Here is a 20,297-nt window from a genome sequence, read left to right as displayed (position 1 = left end):
AAATCGCCCCCCTTCGCAAAACTTACAAAAAGAGGGGACAGGATCAAAGACCCATTGACAGATCTACCTGCACAGGCATCCAGAGGCAAGTGTGCGATTCAAAGTACAGAAGGGGGCAAACGGGACACAGTACCGGAGGGGGCAAACGGGACACAGTAGGGAAGGGGGCAAACGGGACACAGTAGGGAAGGGGGCAAACGGGACACAGTACCGGAGGGGGCAAACGGGACACAGTACCGGAGGGGGCAAACGGGACACAGTAGGGAAGGGGGCAAACGGGACACAGTAGGGAAGGGGGCAAACGGGACACAGTAGGGAAGGGGGCAAATAATATAAACTATATAAGGGGGTAGATAGTAAAGAGTGTTGGTGCAGTCACTTTTCTTAACAAATAAGACTTTATATTTGCGAGAGAAATAAGGCAAGCTTATTAGACAAAGAGGTTACACAATGGGGCTCATCCATCTTTCCTCTCCTTTGTGTATTTTTTTAAAAAATACGTCTTTATTGATTTCAGAAAGAGGAAAGGAGAGGGAGAGAGACAGACAGAAACATCAATGATGAGTCACTGATCGGCTGCCTCCTGCACAACCCTGGCTGGGGATCGAGGCCACGACCCGGGCATGTGCCCTGACTGGGAATCAAACCCCGATGTCCTGGATCCCAGGTCGATGCTCCACCGCTGAGCCACGCCCGGCCGGGCTCTGTGTGTGTATTTAGAGTGAATATGTTCTCAGATGAATCTGCCCACCCTAACTTTTTAAAAGAAGGGCTGATGTGGAGAAAATAGGTCATTTTCCTCAATATGTAGTGAAGCTAAAACGTGCTTGCTTCCCACAACACATTTCAAATGTTTTCCAAACGTGACCTTGAGGCTCACGAAAGAAAAATGTATTCAGCATTAAGTGTGGCCACTCAAGTTTTAATTGTACTCGTGTATGTTCTTTTCTTTTGAACAGTTGAACATAAGGAGAGAAGTAATCAAAGATGGACAGAAACACGCCTGGATGTTGTCAGGAAAACCTTCCCCTCGAGAATGGGAGACTTGCCTTTTAAGCTGTGAATGCAGGTAAGTCGTTAATTTGGTCGTTTCTTCGAGTTTCTGGAGCAGCTCTTTCCTTCGCTCTTCCAGTTTCAATCTAAGAGAAAAAACAACAGGAATGAATCAAATTTCTAAGTGATTAGGATACAGCATGACACTGAAGGGAAAGAAAAGATTCTTATCACAGGAACATTAAGGACCACAAGGGGCAGCGCCAACGAGCTCAGGAAGGGAAGCGGGCCAGCGTCCACAGCCACGCCGCTGGCGGCGGCCCACAGCAGATCTCAGCGTACCTGAGAACATCTTAAATTGGGTTTCCTAAAATTGTCTTCAATGGGTGAGAACCCTCGTGCTCTTATGAATTATGGAAAGAGAGTGAAAAGGAAAACAAGACGCCAACCAAGATCAGACTCCCACGGGCCCGTGCCTGGGATTATGTTACTAAAACAACTTAACGGTAAAAACAGAGAATCCTAAAAGATCATCCTGGATGCTGAATTTGGTTGAGACGGTGCCAAAATAATATTTAGTGATAAAAATTCCAATCTTAACTTGGTGAGAATTTTAGCGATTAAGGAACGAGTTAATAGTCCAAACTGTTTATGCAGGAAAAAGACACAAACCTGATCTCCCCTCCTGTCTACAGTACCTCTCATCACCTGCACCAGGTCATCCTGAAACTCCATCCACCCAACTCCAGCTGCACCCGTGTTTGAAAATCAGAGTATTACTGAACTATGTACTTGAATAAGTCATCTGAAAATACACTAAGCAGCCAGGGGTCTGTGCATCGTGGAGACAGGCCCACTCACGGTGGGCAACGAGCTGCAGGAGGGAGCCCCGAACACCACAGGCTCTAGGCCTGGATGTGCTGTGCTGGTTGTACATCCTTAGGAGAGTCACTCAGTCAGGCCTCAGCTTTCCCATCTGTGAAATGGTGAGCACGTCCTGCTGAGCCTGCCCAGGAGGCTGCGGAGAAATCAACGGAGAGTGTGCACACGAGGCGCTCTGCAGACATCAAACCAAAGCCTCCCTGTTCAAAGCCTCGCCGCGCCCTGTGAGGTGGTGATATAAAAATTAGCTACTCTTCTTTGAAGAAAAGGAAAATTTCCCTAATTTCCAGCTTCTTTGAAATGTTATGTATGTTTTAGGCAGTAAGAAAACATGCCCATATTTTATTTATAGGTATCTATCCTTTGATGTGACACCAACACAATTTCATTATATGTTAAAATAAAAAAAGTAATTCTTGTCATTTTGTTTAGTACTTCAAAGGGTGATAAATTCTTAATTTGCGGCTTTCAAAGGTGTGTTTTGAAAAGGGGTGCAGTCCGTATTTTTAAAATCTCTTCAATGTAAATAAAAACTCAATGAGGAAAAATATTAATACAAAATAGATGAAAGGAAAAAAACGTCTGGAGAAAGCTCCGAAAGCTCCTCAAACCCATGTCTTCTGAAGCAGAAGCACTTTCTAATGAAGTTTTAAAACTAAACAGTGCGTCAACATAGGAGGGCTTTTCCGGCATGTTAAGGAGGCTGCAGTGTAGTACGACATCAGAGTGCTTCATGCTGAAATTTAAAATCCCGTCCCAGCCTGGCCAGCGCGGCTCAGTGGTTGAGTGTCCTCCCGTGCACCAGGAGGCCACGGTGGGATTACCGGTCAGGGCACATGCTGGGGTTGAAGACTCCCAGTAGGGGACTTGCAGGAGGCAGCTGATGGAGGACGCTTCTCTCTCATGGATGTTTCTATCTCTCTACCCCCTCTCCCTTCCTCTCTCTCTAAAAAAAAAAAAAAAATCAACAAAAACATATTTAGAAAAAAATCCTGTCCCAGTCACAAGCGATGGTCCCCTGCCCTCCCTGCGATGGCCCCGGTGCCACACTTCCAGCCTTTTCGTGGTTACTGTGAACTTCCGAGGCCTGGCTTCTGGGCTCTGCTTGGAATGTTTCCCACTCAGACCCAAGCTCGGGGAAGGCAGCAGGGCTCCCCCCTCTTACCCGGCTGCCTGAAGAGCCAGCACCCCTCCCCAGCACTCCCCTGGGTGGGGGTCTAAGCCACACCTTCACCGGGAGAAGCAACATGAAGGCGCCGGGGAGACGGGCCGGCTGGGAGCGCTGCGGCTGTCCTCAGTTGGGCACTCTTGCCCCCGTCTCTGAGGGCATCAGGGAGCCTCTCCTAGCAGGGGCCAGGAGTCTTCCTCAGGTGCCAGGTTCCTTCATAGGAAGCGAGCTCCCCAACTTCCTCGGGGCCAGGAGTTAGAAGAAATTGTCCCGACAGGAGGGTGCACACCTGCCTCTCTGAGCCCTTCTCCCATCTCTGCCCTCTAGTCCTCCTGGGTGGGACAGAGTCTTCTCCACCTGGTCCCTAAGATTCCTCCTGCTGCTCCACACGATCCCCTCAGCTGCCCTCCGCAAGACCAAGGCAGGTCCCCGCACCCTGCTACGTGCCCTCGGTGTCCGGGGAAGGGACGCACCTGCCTGCCCTCTCCTGACTCAGACCATCCAGAACTTTCCACGTAGGGACATTTTCAGGTCACCTATTGAGTAGTAAATCCCTTTTCCATTAAAAAAATAAATGACACTCGTACCCCCACCTACTTGCTTTACAAGTTTTCTCAGGATCAGTGGCAAAAACATTGATACAGTCATGTGGCACTCGAGGGGGTGCGTTCTGAGAAATGCATCGTTACTCCTGCTGTGCACACACTGCCAGGTACTTACAGGGCCCGGGCGGTGCAGCCTACACCCCCAGGCTCTACGGCGCCGCCTGCGCTCGGGGCCACAAGCCTGTGCGGCCCGTGACCGCACCGAACACCGCGAGGTTAGGTCACAAGAGAAAATGCTGCGAACAGGACACACAGTAAACACGGGAGCCAAGAGGCTATTGATGACGTAACCTTTTTTTTTTTAAGTGCTTTTTTTTGGAAGTGTTCTAAAAAATGTTGGCTTTTAACAGTAAACTTTTTAAAAGTATTCTTTCGAGAGTACACGCAAATGTAACAATAGAAAGTATAGCATGGTAGCCCGGCCGGGCGTGGCTCAGCGGCTGAGCGTCGACCTAGGATCCAGGCGACGGGGTTCGATTCCCGGTCAGGGCACATGCCCGGGTTGTGGGCTGCAGCCGATCAATGACTCTCTCATCATTGATGTTTCTATCTCTCTCTCTCCCTCTCCTTTCCTCTCTCTGAAATCAATAAAGATATATTAAAAAAAAAAAAAGTACAGCATGGTAAATACCTAAAGCACCAACAGTCATCTATCACCTTTATCAGGTACTGTGCACTGGACATAACTGCATGCGCTGTGTTTCTGTACGACTGGCAGCGCAGTAGGTCTGTTTACACCAGCATCACCACAATACCTGAGTAATGTTTGCGCTGCGACGTTATAAAGCCTACGACGTCGCCAGGTGGTAGGATTTTTCAGCTCCATTATAATTTGGGGGACCACCGCTGTATATGTGGTCTCCTGTTGACTAAAATGCCCTTATCTGGTGCATGACTCTAATTAAGGAATAATTAAGACACGTTGGCAAGATAAAACCTCTAAGATCTGTGAGAAAGTGGGGAGCAATGTTAAGATCTTAGCAGTTACAGAAAAGCACAGGGTTTAAGGCATCGCGGTAACTGAATGAAAAGACTGTAGAAAGCCCCACACTGCACGGCCTCTTTCCGCCTGAGAGCAGCTTCTCTGTCGACCCCGCGCTGAGCAGACCCCTCTCTACGATGCCCTTCACCGTCACTAGGTGGCGGGCGCAGTCACCGCTGTCCGGGGCTGGCGGCGCTGCAGACCGCGGGCAGGCACAGGCCTCACACAGCCGCTGAGCATCCATGTGTTTCTGACAGTTATTATATATGTGCAAACCAAAGTTTAAAAACCAATGTCTAAGCGCTTAGGAACAAAGCATATTTTTAATGTTACTTCATCATTTTTAAGGTCTAACCCTAATAAAAAAGATAAAACATCATGCCTGGAAAACTGATTAAAGCAAATAAGTGCCTGCTTTTCTCTCTCTCAGGACACATCTAAAGGCTGTTTCCAGGCCCGTCCCAGACCCACAGACTAGAGCAGAGCAGCGGAGAGGGACTCAGGACCTCAGACAGGTGTGAACAGGTAACATTTAGTAAGTGCTACAGTCACACAGATGCCACTGGGGTTTTACACGTGAGCCGCATGAAGCTGCCCATTTCTTCATAGTTACTGATGATTATCAAACTTTCATCCTAGAAATTTAAGTTATCCAAGCCCAGACACCCACCACATCAAGGAATTCGGGAAACGACTGAATTCGGCCTCACACCCCCACTTTTGCTCCCTTTGGTCTTTGTTGGATGCGTCCTTACCTGGCCAGCCTCACTCACGTCCACCTCGGGCTGAGCCTTCAATCGGCTCCTCCAGACGGAAGGGCAGGAGGGGGAGGGAAAAGGGGGCAGGTGAGGGCGACGAGAATTACTTAGGACAGTGCAAGAATGTCACCTGCAGAGGCTTCCTCTGGTGACACTTTTTGTGCTCCCCAAAGCTGTGAGGGTCTAGCTGTGCATTATCTTGACCAACGTTTTCACTCACAAAAGTCAGTTCTCCCAAAGTGGTTAAACTCAGGGTAGGCAAGTCCAATGTTACCACCTCACCTGAATCTCAAGTTTCTTCCTTCACTGTCCTCCCCACCACTTTTCCAATGTTTTGATATTATGTAGACATATCACCTTAAACACTTACAGAGCACAAGCAATTAGAAGGCAAGAAGCCAAGAAGTCAAAAAAATAAAAAATAAAGCAAGTGGATTATGACCGGGTATTTTGAAGTTACTTCCAGGTAGCTGGGAATTACGTGACTGTGAGTTTCATTCCTGTCATTCTGGGCTGGACGCTGCTCCTCACTTGTTGGCCGAGGGTGTGCGCTGGTTCCAAAGGGCCACCTGGTCTACAGGTGACACACGTGTCCGGCCGTGTCGGTCATCAGGTGCAGATGTGCACCTGTCAGGCTGACGCCTGCTTCACAGTCCAGCAGATCTGATTACAGAGCTGGGTTTTTAAGATTAAATAATCGATTTACACATTCCCACAGAGACGGGAAAATTGCTTCAAAGGTTTCCCTCACATTTCACCTACTCTGGAGGAGGACGTCAATGGACAAACAGAATCCAAGGGAATGTGCTGGGACCCGGTACGGCGTGAGAGGGAGAAGCTGTCCTTTCCTCGGGAGATGAACAGGAATAAATGTTTGCATTCCTGCGAGCAATAAAACCCCGAATAGGAAGCTCCGGCTGCTCACCTTATCAGGGAGCAATGGTTTATAGCTATTGTTACCAGCCACCTCCGGGGCCCGCATTAGGCCCTGCATTCCTGGTGTGACATCAGTGGTCTTTAGTTATTCAGCACCTGTCAGGGCATTTTCACAACTTCATGTCCCCAACAGGCCCAGAGGGACTGCGGGGCGCAGGGGGCAGGTGGAGGGGGCGCTTGACTGCTCTACCCAACGAAAGCCCTTTGTGCTGGCTCCCAGCCCACTGAGAACAGATGCACCTGAGACGACCACAGACCAGGGAGATGGCACCAGGCACACCTGAGACACACCCCAGGATTCCCTGGCCCGGCCCCAAGGACACCAACCTCTCGGCCAGCGCCCGGCTGGGCGCGCCCCTCACGGACAGCAGCTCCTCCTCCAGCCGCTGCCGGTCGGCCTCCAGGCGCTCCAGTTCGTCTCGCGTGCGCTTTTGCGGAGTGACAAACTGAAGCTCTTTCAAAAGTTCTTCTTTTTCATGAATCAGCATCAGCTTCTCCTTCTCAATATCCAGCGCCCCGGGCCAAGCCTCACTGTCCAATTTCGACAACTCAATTTTCAGGTTGGCCATGCTAAAATAAAGAGAGGAGAGAGGTATGCGTGAACTCAGAACCCCCAGGAAAGAGAAAACACGAACCGGGCCTAGTCGGGGGTGGCTGCTGAGTCTCCTCTGCGAGCCTCACCAGAGGGGTGATCTCCTGGGATGAGCGAGCAAGAGCAACACCTGCACTCCAGTCTTAGCCTGGCTCTGCACTCAGCTGCCACTCCGTGTCATTGTCCCCCCTTTAAAATCTGAGCGAGCACACCCCGACTGAGAAAAGGGTTCAGGCCAAAGCACACAGACACTCCAAAGCAGAGAGCCCTGGGAACCCCGGGCAGGTGACGGGAGGGAGGCCTGGGGGGCCTCCACCAAAAATCCCGAGGTGAAAGGCACCCGAAAGGCCACTAGTACAAATTCTGGTCCTGTAGGTAAGACGCTGTCCCCCAGTGAAATGGCCGTCCCAGGGTAGGCCGGGCAGCAACTAGGACACGACCCAGTCAGGGAAGGAAGAGGGAGAAGAGCCGCGACTGGCCAACCAGGATTAAGACAGCCCATCAAGGCTCCACCGTCACCAAGCAAAGGGGCAAGGGTGCCGCCTCCACCGAGCTCTCCTCAGCTCTCCCCCTGCAGGGAGCTGATGGGCGTCCACCCCCGTACGGAGCCGGCACCGTGGACTTCACTGCCCTTGACCTGGTCTCCTCTGCACACAGGCACCGGGTGGGTCCCCAGCAACACAGGCACCACTGGAGTGACCACAGGGGCTGAGGTGAGGGGACGGGGTGGGGGGAGGAAGGAAAAGCGGCAGAGGGGAGCTCGACCGGTTTCACAGTGTCGCCTGACGGCAGGTCTCTCTGTCTAGAGCTCACTCACGGTCAAGGGAACTCTCGATTCACTAAGATGCTCTGACGACCTGCATCAAATGGCTTGCACCGCGGCCCTGCGGGGACGATACGATTGTCCACTAGGTCAATGGCACGTGCCTGTGTTCCATAAGCACAAGACCACGGTCAACTATGAACACAGCTGGCGTTGGTACGGGGACACCAATTCCTATAAAAATCGTTGGGATTCTTTTGTCTGTAGTTACAGAACACACCAGAATATGAAAAACAGATAGAAAGGGGATGAATTCTGTTTTTTCATTGTGGTGGAAGAAGTTGTAGAACAGAAGAAAAAAGGTGAACAAGAAACGTTATCAGGACAAAGATGGAAGGGGTTCCACATTCTCGGTCTATAAGTTTTGTGTTTTAGCTGAAGGTAAAGTTGCTCCTTCAACAGGCACTGCGTCTATAATGTGCTTCCGATTTTCCCCCACCGTCGGCATTTATGATAGATGTAACATCAGCTATTCTTCAGCTGCAACCACAAAAGCATAAACAACTGTCTCAATGTCCTGGAAAATTAATCATCAAGATGCTAAATAAGCATGATATTATCAGCTTCATTAAGCACATAACACAGGCCCGAGGAGAGCGCGGGCGGCAGAGAAACACAGCCGCCTCTTTATTCAGAGGCGAGGGAGAAAACGCACTTTCAACATATGCACAAGCCCTTGAGATTTACCTCTCGTCAGCATCGCTAGTAACTTTAAAATAAAGCCCTGAATTAGGTAACAGAACAGCCAATGCGACCAAACAGAAAGATCCAGTGTCTTAGGTTTCGACGGGATGGAGTTAACCAAGTGACCTGGGAGCAACAGTGCAACGAAGGAGAGAAAGGCACCTCTGACCCCTGAGACCAAGCATCAGGCAGGTGTTGGATTTTATGCAGAAAGGGTGCTCCAATCTGGGGAACAAAACAGGAAGATTTGGGGGACACCTAGGAGAAGTGCTGTGCAAGCCCCCGATGGAGTAAACTGGCAGGGACCGAAGTAAAACAAACACAGAAGCTGACCAAAGGGAGGTGGAGTCGAGCCCCAGGAACCGAGCCTGTGAGGCCTGGTCCTCAGGTTAATTCTGAGTGTGGCCGTCCTTCAGGAAACCAGGCACCAACCCTGGGGCTGTTACCGCAGAGCCCAGGGGTTCTAACTGCTGGAGGCGTGGTGTGCTCACGACCCGGGGGCTGCAAACAGCCTCCTGGAGGCTTCTGTGTCCCGGGACCACAAAACCACGGAGCGAGCCCCAAGCCTTAGCCTCAGCACTGAGAAGCAGACCATAAACTATACAAAACTTTTCCTCACTTTGGGAAACTTACAACCTGCCTGAAAAAAATTTATAGGCGTTAAAATTAGTCCAGTAAGATGTTGTTCAGAGACCGAGTGACTTGCTCAATCAAGCTCATATGGTTAATAATTTGTGGAGCACAGCTTAGGGCTCTTTCAGGAAATCCAAGAACCAAGTCATATTAGTAACAGAGACTACACAGAGGCAAATACTGCATTTAGGCAGATCAAATAATTACTCTGTTAAGGCCAGATAACCTCTAAGAACCCTGGCTCATTACTTATGAAGTATCATCACCACCAGTAACAATGGATAGCCTTCAGTGTCCATCCAGCGGTCTTCCCTACGGCAGGAAACCAGGACGCTCCAGCAGGTTCTCAGCCGAGCTCTTCATAAGCTCACGAGGAGCAACGTGATAAACGTCTCTGACCCCTGCAGAGCAATAACGCAGCCCCCCACCCGTGTCTTCCTAAATGATGTATCAATAGCATTTTAAAATCTTAAAAGGAAAATAGTGGTATCAGCTGTATTCGTATGACTCGCTCCCTCACCTACACCATGAAAACAGGTTGAGAGCGCCTGCCAGGTAAGAGCGGTGAGGTCTCCTAGGCCTGCTGAACGCAGAATCGAGAGGTAAAAAAAGAGAGCACTGGGAGTAACAGGAGTCCACGAGGTAAAGAAGTCAATGGGCCAGACACCTCAGCACCTTCAAGGACATTAGCCGGAGTCCCCCCTCAAACAAAGGGACACACTGAAAGCTATTTACCTGAGAGCCCGTGCACGGCCACCCAGTCCTGTGCCTGAGCCACTGTGTCCCGTTCCTACCCTCGCCTGTTAACCGTAAGCACCGTACAAGCTCAAACCTTCTTTCCTCTAGAACAGGGGATAATTTCCTTCCCACACTTATCCTGACTTCTCCATGCCCTCCAGCTCTGCGGGCGGGGAGGGGAAGGAACGGCGAGCAGAGGGGCCTGCAGCCCTGGGGATCTGAGCCCAGCGCAGCCTCCGCGGGAGCGTGTGGGGAGCGCCAGCAGGTGTCACTGCAGGAGCGGGGATGGACTGGGGACGCCTCCGCTGCTGGAGCCCACTGACCGCCGTGCCGGGCCGCTGCTCACGGTTACCTTCTCTTGGCTTCTTCATACTGCAGGCTCAGCCTGACCTTTTCAGCTAAATTCGATCTACTTCTCACTCCGATCTAGTAAAAAACAGAAGGGACAAAGTCAATGGACTCTGCTCGTGAATGAAGCTAAGCTCCTCCTGTTTCTGGGACGTACGAGTCACTGCAAAGCTTAAGGAGGGGGTCCTGACACTGAGACACCGGTTGAAAAAGGCACCGACTTTATGGTCTCAGAAGGGGCAAAACATTTCTTTTGAATTCAAGTCTGTCTGTCTTTCAAAGACTTTACCATCATTTTCTCCACACATTAAATTCAAGATTAAAAAAAATACCAGGTGAATGTTTCTGGGACCCCACTGTTTATGAGGGGTGTGCAGGTCAATAAACTTTATGAACTGGAACTAATTTCCTCATAACTAGGAGCCAAAATTTTCAGCATAATTTAGCTTTCGACTGCATAAAATAGGAACTAAATAACTTTGAAAAATAATTTTTCAAACAGTTAAGCCATACTGTTTGATCTCAAACTGTTTTGCTTTAACAGCAAATAATTTGAAAAAGCGTAAGAGAACCTGAAAACTACTGGGAACTCGTTGCAGATCTGCTGGTGGAACCCCAAATGGGACAACACACACCCCTGCTGTAATTACGGCCGGTCCAGGCCAGCGCCGGGGCAGCCTGTCCGCAGGCGTGGCTTACCTCTCCGGAAATGCTTGTCTGGGACCCGGCATCAAGGGTCTGTCTGGAGAGAGACAGATGGGAGTTCACGGGACTGGATCTCAGGTCTGGCTCCGATCTGCCGATGCTCTGATCCAGGTGAAACCGCTCCTGCAGCTTAGCAAGGCTCTGTCAGGAAACGTGGAGGATGTCAGAGAGCTTAGCACGTAGGAGGGAAAAACACCCCCACCAGGAGGAATTAATTGATCCTGATATTTTAACTTCTCATAAGAAATTAGAACTATCAGAGATCTGTTTTTTGGGGTTTTTTTTACCCAACTTTCTCTATTTTCTTTCAAAGGGATGTTTATACAAAATACATCCACAAAAGGGATGGAACTTAAATGGTCACATGAAATAATACATCACAGAAAAGAACCAAGAAACTGTTTAGCGATGTTGGGCAAGTCTTTTCTATTTTTTCATCCGTGCAGTGAAAAGATTAGTATTTTTCAAACCTACCTGTGATGACAATGCACTCAATCAATTTAGGTCATGACCAGTTTTCTAAAGAAACAGAACGGACTAGAAAATGAAATCTGAGTGGGTATTATTTCTGTGAAATTTGTTTTGTGTGTATCTATAGGTAAAGATATTTGTGTGTTAGTGGGTTTTGGTGTAACGTATATTTTTTACTGTGTGTTGTGGCCAAAGAGGTTTAAAAGTCACAGAAGATACCTACTATCCCTTCCAGCTCTACTGTTGATTTCTGCATCTACTAATTAATTATTTTATGTACTTCTGTCATTAAAAAGGAATCTAATCTTTTACTTTAATCTGGCCTGTGTACGAACCCAAAGTTTACTGGAAGAATGAAAGATGACCTAAAATTGCTGATTTATAAGATTCCACTGTAATTTTGTTCAAGTTCCATGAACTTTTGTCAAAGGACCTACGTATGTTATATGCGTGTCAGGAATCACTGCTCTAATCAGCAGGGTCATTGTGAAGCAAAAGCAGAATACATCCAAGTAAAGTCTTGTATGTGCTATGTCTATATTAAAACCATGCTTTCTGGAGCAAGACTGGCTAGCTGGGTGTGAACCGCAGTCCTGCCGGCCCAGAAGGCGGGGTCTGACCTGACGAAATGGCCCATCGCATACCTGCATCAAGTCCTGTTTTTCTTTCTCTCCTGAGCTAATAGCCTTTCTGATGGACTTCAGCTCTGTGAGAATGGCTTTGGCTTCGCTGAGTTCATAGCCACTCTGGCCACCAGACATTTTTTTATCAATTCTGTTAAAAGAAGAAAAAAAGAGAGAAAGAAAAAAATTAAAGAATGACTGAGCACCAGTGAGACAGGAGGAACTGGTGTAGGGTTGTCGTCGCTGGCTGGCTGCTGTAGTCCTCGGCTCTCACATGCTGCGAGCGTCCTTCTGAGCGGCTAGTTTCTCCTCCTGTCTCCTCTAACCACGTCCAGCTAACATCCCTCCCGCCTCCCACCTCCCACCTCCCGCCTTGCCCAGGCCCTTTCTAATCACTTTCAGGCCCAGCCTTTTTGCCCTCAGTCTGTTTGGCTCATCCCACTGCCAGCAGAGCTCAAACCTCATCCTACGCTTTCCTGATCCACCCTGACAAAGTTCGGGAGGCGGGGAATGATTAAGCAGAGGGACAACCACAGGGACTTCGGGATTCACCACAGGGACTCCGGGATTCATCCCTGCGGCCGAGTTTTACCTGCAGAATGTCTGCAAAACCCAGCACGTGCCTGCAGCCCGAAGGCCCCTCATACACGGGAGCGATTATTACTCACCCTAGCAAGCACCGTACCCTACTGGACTGTGCAGTTAGTTTCTCCTTCCTTTCAAATACACCAGGTATATTTATTCTGTATGTGTAACGGTTATGAGTCGGGGTAAAACTGCTTGCCTTGCCGAATGAGTTCAAGTCCAGGAATAAGTCAGGAGGGGGCAGATGAGCTCACTCGTCAACCACCACTGAATAAAGAGTCCTCCCTGCAGCCTGCTCTGCAAACGTCCTTGCGGTCCACACGGCCACCCTGTGGACTTCATGGAACCTGGCTGTTTGGGTTTGAAGGGCCCAGCCAACGTACCCACTTCTTCCTCAACGAAGGTTTACCAGTGCCTTCCCTCCCGCTCTCCTGGCTCGCCCACCGCCTGCCCAGGGCGCGGCGAGCCACCCAGGTGTCCACTACGCCCCTGCCCCGCAGCCCTCCTCCGGACACAGCCGCAGTCTCGCCCACGGAGAAAAGCCAGCGACTGAATCACAGGAAACTGGCTCTGAGCTCCTTGGGTTTAAGACATTTAATGATTTGTATTTGTTTCAATGCGACTGTATAATCTGAAAAGACCAACAACAATGCCATCTTCTCCACTCTTCCAAAGTTTACTCACACAAGTGCAGTGTGGAGACAACGTATTTTCCAAGTACTAGTTTAGTAAATATTTTATGCTGTTGAATGAGCAATTAAAGTCTTAAAGAACCTAAGAAAAGAAAAGAAATCTCATCATGGGATCATTTGATAACAAAGTGCAATGAATGAAATCACTGAACGAAGCACACATAGTGTTTGGGGTGGGAGGGGACCCTGCCAGTCTCTTCCTCCAAATGAGGAAACCGAGGCCAGAAAGGTGAGGCGAACTTAGCCCCTGCATCACCTAAACACTGGGCTGGTCAGGTGACACCTTCAAAACGACAGACTCGGGCTCGGGCCCTATGACTTTTACACTTAGACTATTTGATTAAAACACTGGAAGCACTTTGGATATTCGTTAATTTTATCTGGGAAGGGATTTTTCAGTGAAATCGTTGAGTCCTTAATAGTTGAGGCAAAAAACTTATTTTGATTTTTAAAAAACCTGTGCGATTTCATGCAATAGCTAGGTGTCTCAAACTGTGTCAAAGTGAATTTCTAAAGCCCAGGTAATTTTTTCCTATTTGGGTAAAAACTTCAGAATTTAACAGTGAAACAGATCTTTAATTCAGAAATCAACTTTAACATTTGAAAATAAAAAAGCAGGTAAGCTGTTTTCAGGAATTAACTTTACCTTTTAAAAATAAAAGCAGGACTGCTTCAAGATGGATAATTTAAATTTCAGCAAGCTTTAAAAATAGATGACAATTTCCTGGCTATCTCGGCTCAACCGGATGAATATTGAACCTGACGAGAATGGGCCGCCTCAGCCTGGCATCCACCAGGGAGCCCTTCTGGTCTTTCCTCCCACTCCTGCCTCCTCTGAGCCTCTCTGCCCTCAATGTGGCTTTTCCTTCCCTCCCTCACTCTCCCTTTCCTCCTCCACTTTTCATCTGACACCTCTTTTCTCTTTTGACCCTAACTGGCAATATAATAAAATATGAGCATTATTTGCTGATTTTTAAAACAAAGTACTGTGTTTTTTGTTCTTAATTTGAGAAATGCCATTTTATACTTTTCCCTGAAAAAATAAAAAACAACAACATTTTGGTTTGTGTGCACCCTGCAATGAATTGTTACCTACGTCTTAGTCTCTTCTGGAAGAGAAGAGATTGCCATTTGCAAGCCTTCCTTGCAAAAGTTAAGTCCCCCTGGAGCTAGGCCACCTTAGAAAATGTGTGTGCTCTCTTGCTGGGGGTCCCAGCCTTTTCCCGGCCAATTCTGAGTGAATGCTGGAGGCGGCAGAGTGGAAATATGGCCTGACCTGGTCTCCAGCTACACACACGGCACTATCGCTTAGGCCAAGGTCAAACGTGGGACCAGAGAATGACCGAATGAGTAACTAGAGAGTAAAACCACATACACTCATCCGGCATAAAATATCGTGCCGAGGAAAATGAAAGCCCGGGTTTAAGTTACACTGTAATTCCAGACTCAACAAAAATGTCTCATTCTATTGTGAATAAGTGAAAAGTTGCAAAAGCAGTGGGATTCTATTTAAACATTTTCCTGAAATATACTTTCTATCCCGACCCCAAGTAAAAGTCCCCTTAGAGCACCAGGAATACGGTTTATTGAAGAGTATGGTTGCTGGGTTCGATCAATTACTATTCAGTGTTCTAGGAGCGCGGTGGTTAAGGTCTAAGTGAAAACAGCTTAATTTTGTCGCCAGGGGAGATAGAGACAGAGGCCGCTGGGGTTAGATACCATATCTCTCTGCTCTCGGTTGGAGGGATCAGCATCATTGCAGGAGAATGCCGGAGTTTTACAACAAATGGCTATTGTTTTCTTGTGGAATGTTATTGACAGATTCTTAAACATGCCTCAGATTCCTATAAAAACTGCTTGCAAGCAAACTGCTTTGAGACAATGTGGCATTGTTTCATCAACAGAACAAAAACAGCAAGTTTGGCTAACCTTTAACCCCCGGTGGTGACACGGGTTATGATTTCACGTGCCTGAAAAACCGTTAACGTGCGGCTAAACATTCCACGGCGCTCCTCTAATCTGTCTTCTCTCCCCACTCCGGCCACAAAGCCCCCCTTTAGGCTCTGTTATGTTGATACAATTACTCAATGACATTTGTGTCTTCCCAGGTCTGCCCAGTGTTTAGGGGGGCTCTGCAACCAACTGAACCTCTTAGAGCAGAGCTATATTTAAGCCCCCACCTGGGGATCTCATAAAATCCATCTGGGGAGCAGACCAGAAATGGGCATGTTTTTAAGAGCCCCTCAGATGATGTTAACACGTGGTCCATTAGGATGGGTGCATCTCAAAGCATATCACAGTTGGGGTTCCATGAGGTGAGTAGGCAAAAAAGAGTGAGCCACCAAACCAGTGCCTGAAAGGGAAGTCACATGACGGGTGGTCAAGAGCGACTGGGCATCTGAGATACAACTCCTCATGGAAACACACAGAACAATCAGTGTGTGTCTGCCTGGCCAGGGACGCTGGGATCTTCAGAAGGGGTGGTGCCTCGCTAGCTTGGATCACTATTAAGGGAGACAGGATGAACATGACCCTGATCAGGGAAATCCCTACAAACACGGCCCCACGGCCCCTCAGCTGGTGCACTGGGCCAGCTGACTGCCTTTCAGGGGACGTGGCCTCCAAATGCCTCTGTGGCCATGTGGCTGTGGACCAGCGGCTTCCTCTGCATCAGAGGCCCTGTGGCTGGGGTTAGGAGAGCTGGGAAGTCCAGAGAGCCTGTCAGGGTTTAGTTAGGCCGGGCTGGGTGGCAGGGAGAGCCGTGGCTTCCAGGGGCTGGGAACGGGGTGTGGATCGCCAGCTCCTGCCTCCCTGGGTCTTCTACAACCTTCAGCCCGGCCGTGGGCCTGGAGAGGAGAGGGGGCACCCAGAAGTGAGGGGCTCAGGCTCCTCTGCTGACGGTCCCCTCACTCCCTGAGGTCACCACCCACGGGGAGACTCCAGGTCATGCTGGGTGACAGAGGCAGGGCCTTGGGGACATGCTCAGTGCAGCCTGAAGGAGAATGTGGGAGGCACGTCTGTGCCCATCTCAGCTCCACACCTCAATCCTGGAGCAGCCGGCAGGTGCCGGGAGACAAAGCTTGTTTTTCACTTTGGTCTCTTTGGATCTCCAATGATTAATAAAACCTTCAGTCTTTTTCCAAGTACATAGATTTCCCCAAGTTTTTGGTTTGCTGGTTGATTGCTTTTTTTGTTTTCGGTACAGAGCTTTGAGCTTTTACCTGTAAGTTTCCTTGAGAAATTCTATATGGAACCTGTATTTGCTTTTGCTTTGTGTTAGTGAGGGAGCTTTGCATTACTCTAAAGGCAACTGCAGCATTTTTATACTCACTGTTGCAAGGTTTCAAAGCCTTGTTCCTTATAGAGCAATTCCTGCTTCATCTGCGAGAGCTCCCTCTTCAGCTTTTTCACCTTTTGTGAGAAATCAATGTAGATATGAATGTTTGTAAATAATTAGCAACACGGTTTTAAAAGATAACCCATTAGTAAACTATTAAACACATAAACACAGCCCTTGGTTGAACATTCACTCCACCGGTTTCTCCTTGACAGAAATTCTGTGACGGCAGATTAATCACGTTTCAGTTATCGGTGATGGACATTACTCCTCATGTTAACCCGCATCATCTATTCGGCAACATTCCTATGAGTGCGACATCACTATTGTCTCTGTTTTGTGATAAACAGCCAGGAAGGGCGAGTCAGGACTTTAAGCCACGGTATCGCTGACTCTAGAAGCGTGTTCGCATCCGGCCCGCTCCCGGACCAGTGGCCACGCCTGTGTCTCAAAAGTCAGGCAGCGCCTGCCTCGGGGCTCCTGCACCTGCTGTTCCCCGTGGCCGGAGCTCCCTCCTCCCAGATCTCCAATCGCTGACCCCTCGTCACTCGGGTCTCCGCTCACACACCACCTTTTTAAATAGGATTCCTCTAGCCACCCACCCAGGCCACTACCCCGTTTTATTTAGCTCATAGTATTTTTCAAAAGCTACAATTTTCGTTGTGCTAGTTTACTGCCCATCCGCCCCCACGGGAAAGCGTCACAGGCTGTATTCCAGCTTTCAGCACAGTCCCGGGCAAACAGCAGGCGGTCAACAAGTATTTGATGGCAAACTGATAAAAAATATTTCTTCCTATTGCCGCATGTGTTCCTCGGTAATAACGACACTAAGGTCGGACGGTCAGAGAGGCCGCAGGAGCCTGGTTTAGTCACGAGCTTGCGTCCACACGCCGGCAGAAACCTGTCCCCACACGGCGAGGCGCTGCCTGCAGAGTGAAGCACGTCCTGCTGTGCAGCATTTCCACGCGCTTCCAGGCTTTTACCCCGTTTATCCCACCCATGCCGCAAACACGCATTGACTCTCCACCAGGTGCCGGGCCCTGGGTCTGCAGCGTGAACGAAACAGACATGGTCTTGGCCCTCAATGGTCTTTTTTTCTTTTTTAAACTTTATAACTGTCCAACTTTCCTGGCTGCTTATGTTTTTTGTTAATTTATTTTTATTATTTTTGTTTTTTCCAATACCATTTATCCCTCCATGCCCAGGAGTTCTCTCTCTCTCTCTCTTCCCTCAGTCCCTCCACTCCCCAATGCCCCCTCAATGGTCACACAGAACCACGGGGAGCGAGACACCAAGCAAATAATCACTCAGTGAAATGGATCTCGCCAGCTACCACAGGCGACAGAAAGAAACCGTTCAGGACACTTCCAGACGCGGGGAGCACGGGACCCGCCGCAGTCCGAGGTCGTGGATAAGCCTGCCTGAGGAAACGGTCAGGCTGGGAGGCTGTGAGCCTCACGCAGGGAAGGTTCTCGGAAGGCAGAGCTTGTGGGCAGACCCCGCCGCAGCCAGGGGAGCTCAGCAAGCCTCTGGGATCACAGCGGTGGCAGGTGGCCTGGGAGGGCCTGGAAAAGGGGGCCTGGCGACAGAGTCTTGACGCCACGCTGAGGATTCCTGTGTCTCGTCCTGAGGACAGTAAGAATCAAGGAGAATTTTAAAAGATGAGGTGCTTAAGATTTTAAAAGATCACTGTGATGGCCCCGGTGAGTGGACCCAGAGGGGCCAGCAGGAGCCGCACCGCGGGCAGTGCCGGGGGCAGGGCCCAGAGGGGGGACATCCTGGAGGCAGGGTCAACAGGACTGGGAGATGGGCCCAGCGCGGACAGTGGGGGAGAGGACATGTCAAAGGTCACTCCAGGGTTTTGGCCTGCCAGTGGGGTGCACGAAGGGGCTTTCCTGAAGAGTGGGACCAGATTTGGGAGGAAGACCAGTTTTAAGACATTCTCCGGGTACCCGTGAGACCTCAAAGGCAACTGGAATGTGTGGACTTGACGTTCAGGAGAGGTGTCTGGGCTAGAGATACAAAATGAGGGTCGCTGACGTACGGATGATTTTTTAAAATGCATGAGACTAAATGGGATCACCTAGAAAGAGTATGTATTGAAAGAAGGCAGTTCAGAAACCCAGCTCGCCACCTCTATCTTCCGAAATCGCCTCGAGTAGTGCCAGGAGAAGTTCACTGAAAAGAGGGCATCGCGGAATATAGGAGAAACATCGGGGGAAGACTGGGCACCGCGAGGATGAGACAAGGACAGTGCTGGGCAAAACTCACGTCTGTACACCTAAGGCACGTACTCTGGACACAGCAGACGTCCAGTCATTTGTCTGGTGGGTTCATCTGAGTGTCTGCCAGTTTGTGCCCCAAGGTGCTGACAGTTTACCAGGAAAGGAACGCGGATGGCTGTGCGGTGCCGACTTCCAGCCACAGAGAGGAGTGCACAGGCTGCTGGGCCCTGAGGCGAAAGGCTCCCTCCCGGCTGGGGATGAGGGCTGGCCCCTGGAGCAGGAGGCGCCTCAATGGACCGGGAAGGTCTGTAATCCACGAAGAGCGATGAGCTGATGCACAGGATACCCCGAGGACGCTTCCGCTTCAGCATTAGGCTACTGTGTCGAAAGGGCCATCAGTAATCAATAGCTCATTCCACATGTCCTGCTCTGACAGCATTCCCAAGAGCTTCTTACCAAAAAGACTGACATTTTATTTTAAATCAACAACAGTGAAGCCAAAGATTAGTAGCAACTCAAACAGCTGGGCTGACACCTGTCTTTACCTTTGAAAACACCATTGATAAAAACGGTGATACTGAGCCTCCTAAGAACTGAATTAAAACAATTGGTAAATTTCATTGACATAAAAATAGCATTCTACTTACACTCATCTGGACTGTGATGACACACCAATTTAATTTCTTTTCAAAAATTATCATTTAAAATCTAAAATTAATATTTGACAATTCAGGGTCTCTCTGAGCGATGGGACACTTGATTGCATGAGCGACAGTGACAGAGAAAGCCGACCTGCGCTTTCTTTCCTTCCACATTATTTTCTTTACCTAAAGTTGGCTATAAGCTGCTCTTTTTATTTTGGGGGCCTTCTTAGTGGATTACCTGAATGATTCTCAGCTCCCGAATACCAATGTTAAATTTGATTTTGTTTACTATTAAAAAAAAAGTTTGATTCTAATGACACTGACAAGTGAAAACAGCATTTCCAACCAGACATTATTTCCAGTTGCTTCTGGCTTTAAGACCATGGTCTTGATGAGCTCAACAACCTTTCTTTTCGGAGAACCATTTGACGTCGTTGGCTCTTAGAGCAGCGCTGTTTCTATCTTCCATTCTCCAACCCACCCTCGAGTGCAGGGCACAGGATGTAAAGACAAGTATCTTAGATCACAGCTAGAGGATTAAGCTAATGCTGACCTGCAAGCTTAGCACAATGTGGACGTGCCTAGAAAGCCATGAGCTAGAAGTCACGGGCACCCTGTGTATTCCAGACATTGTGATAAATGTGAAAACCTATTTTCAGTCCTCACACTCCCCTCCTAGAGAAGCAGTTTAATTCTTCTCAGACCTAAACAGGATGCGCAAGAAACCTGCTGAAGTCCCACTGCTACTCGGCAGCAAAGAGCAGTCTAGAACCCGGGAGAATTTTCAAAAACTACAATAATAAAAGTTTTAGTTACGATGGCATGTTAGTACATGGAAGACCCAAGACAAACTGGAATTGTAGCAAAACGGCC

At 49.0% G+C, this 20,297-nt stretch overlaps 1 protein-coding gene across 1 annotated transcript in view; it reads right to left on the bottom strand.

Moving 5' to 3' along the window:
* The window catches only part of WWC2 (WW and C2 domain containing 2), a 131,100-nt gene that overhangs the window by 31,285 nt on the left and 79,518 nt on the right, over positions 1-20,297 (bottom strand). Inside the window, exons 5-10 of the mRNA XM_087814072.1 lie at positions 16,550-16,629; positions 11,963-12,092; positions 10,842-10,988; positions 10,147-10,220; positions 6,652-6,894; positions 1,050-1,139 (exon numbers count right to left, since the gene is read on the bottom strand). Of these exons, the coding sequence (XP_087670198.1) occupies positions 1,050-1,139; positions 6,652-6,894; positions 10,147-10,220; positions 10,842-10,988; positions 11,963-12,092; positions 16,550-16,629 (764 nt within the window). The remainder of the gene's footprint in view (positions 1-1,049; positions 1,140-6,651; positions 6,895-10,146; positions 10,221-10,841; positions 10,989-11,962; positions 12,093-16,549; positions 16,630-20,297) is intronic.

The sequence above is a fragment of the Miniopterus natalensis genome, chromosome 2 (genome assembly GCF_054644295.1).
Source record: "Miniopterus natalensis isolate mMinNat1 chromosome 2, mMinNat1.hap1, whole genome shotgun sequence".
Classification (NCBI taxonomy): Eukaryota; Metazoa; Chordata; class Mammalia; order Chiroptera; family Miniopteridae; genus Miniopterus; species Miniopterus natalensis.
This window is presented reverse-complemented; position numbering and strand designations above follow the sequence as displayed.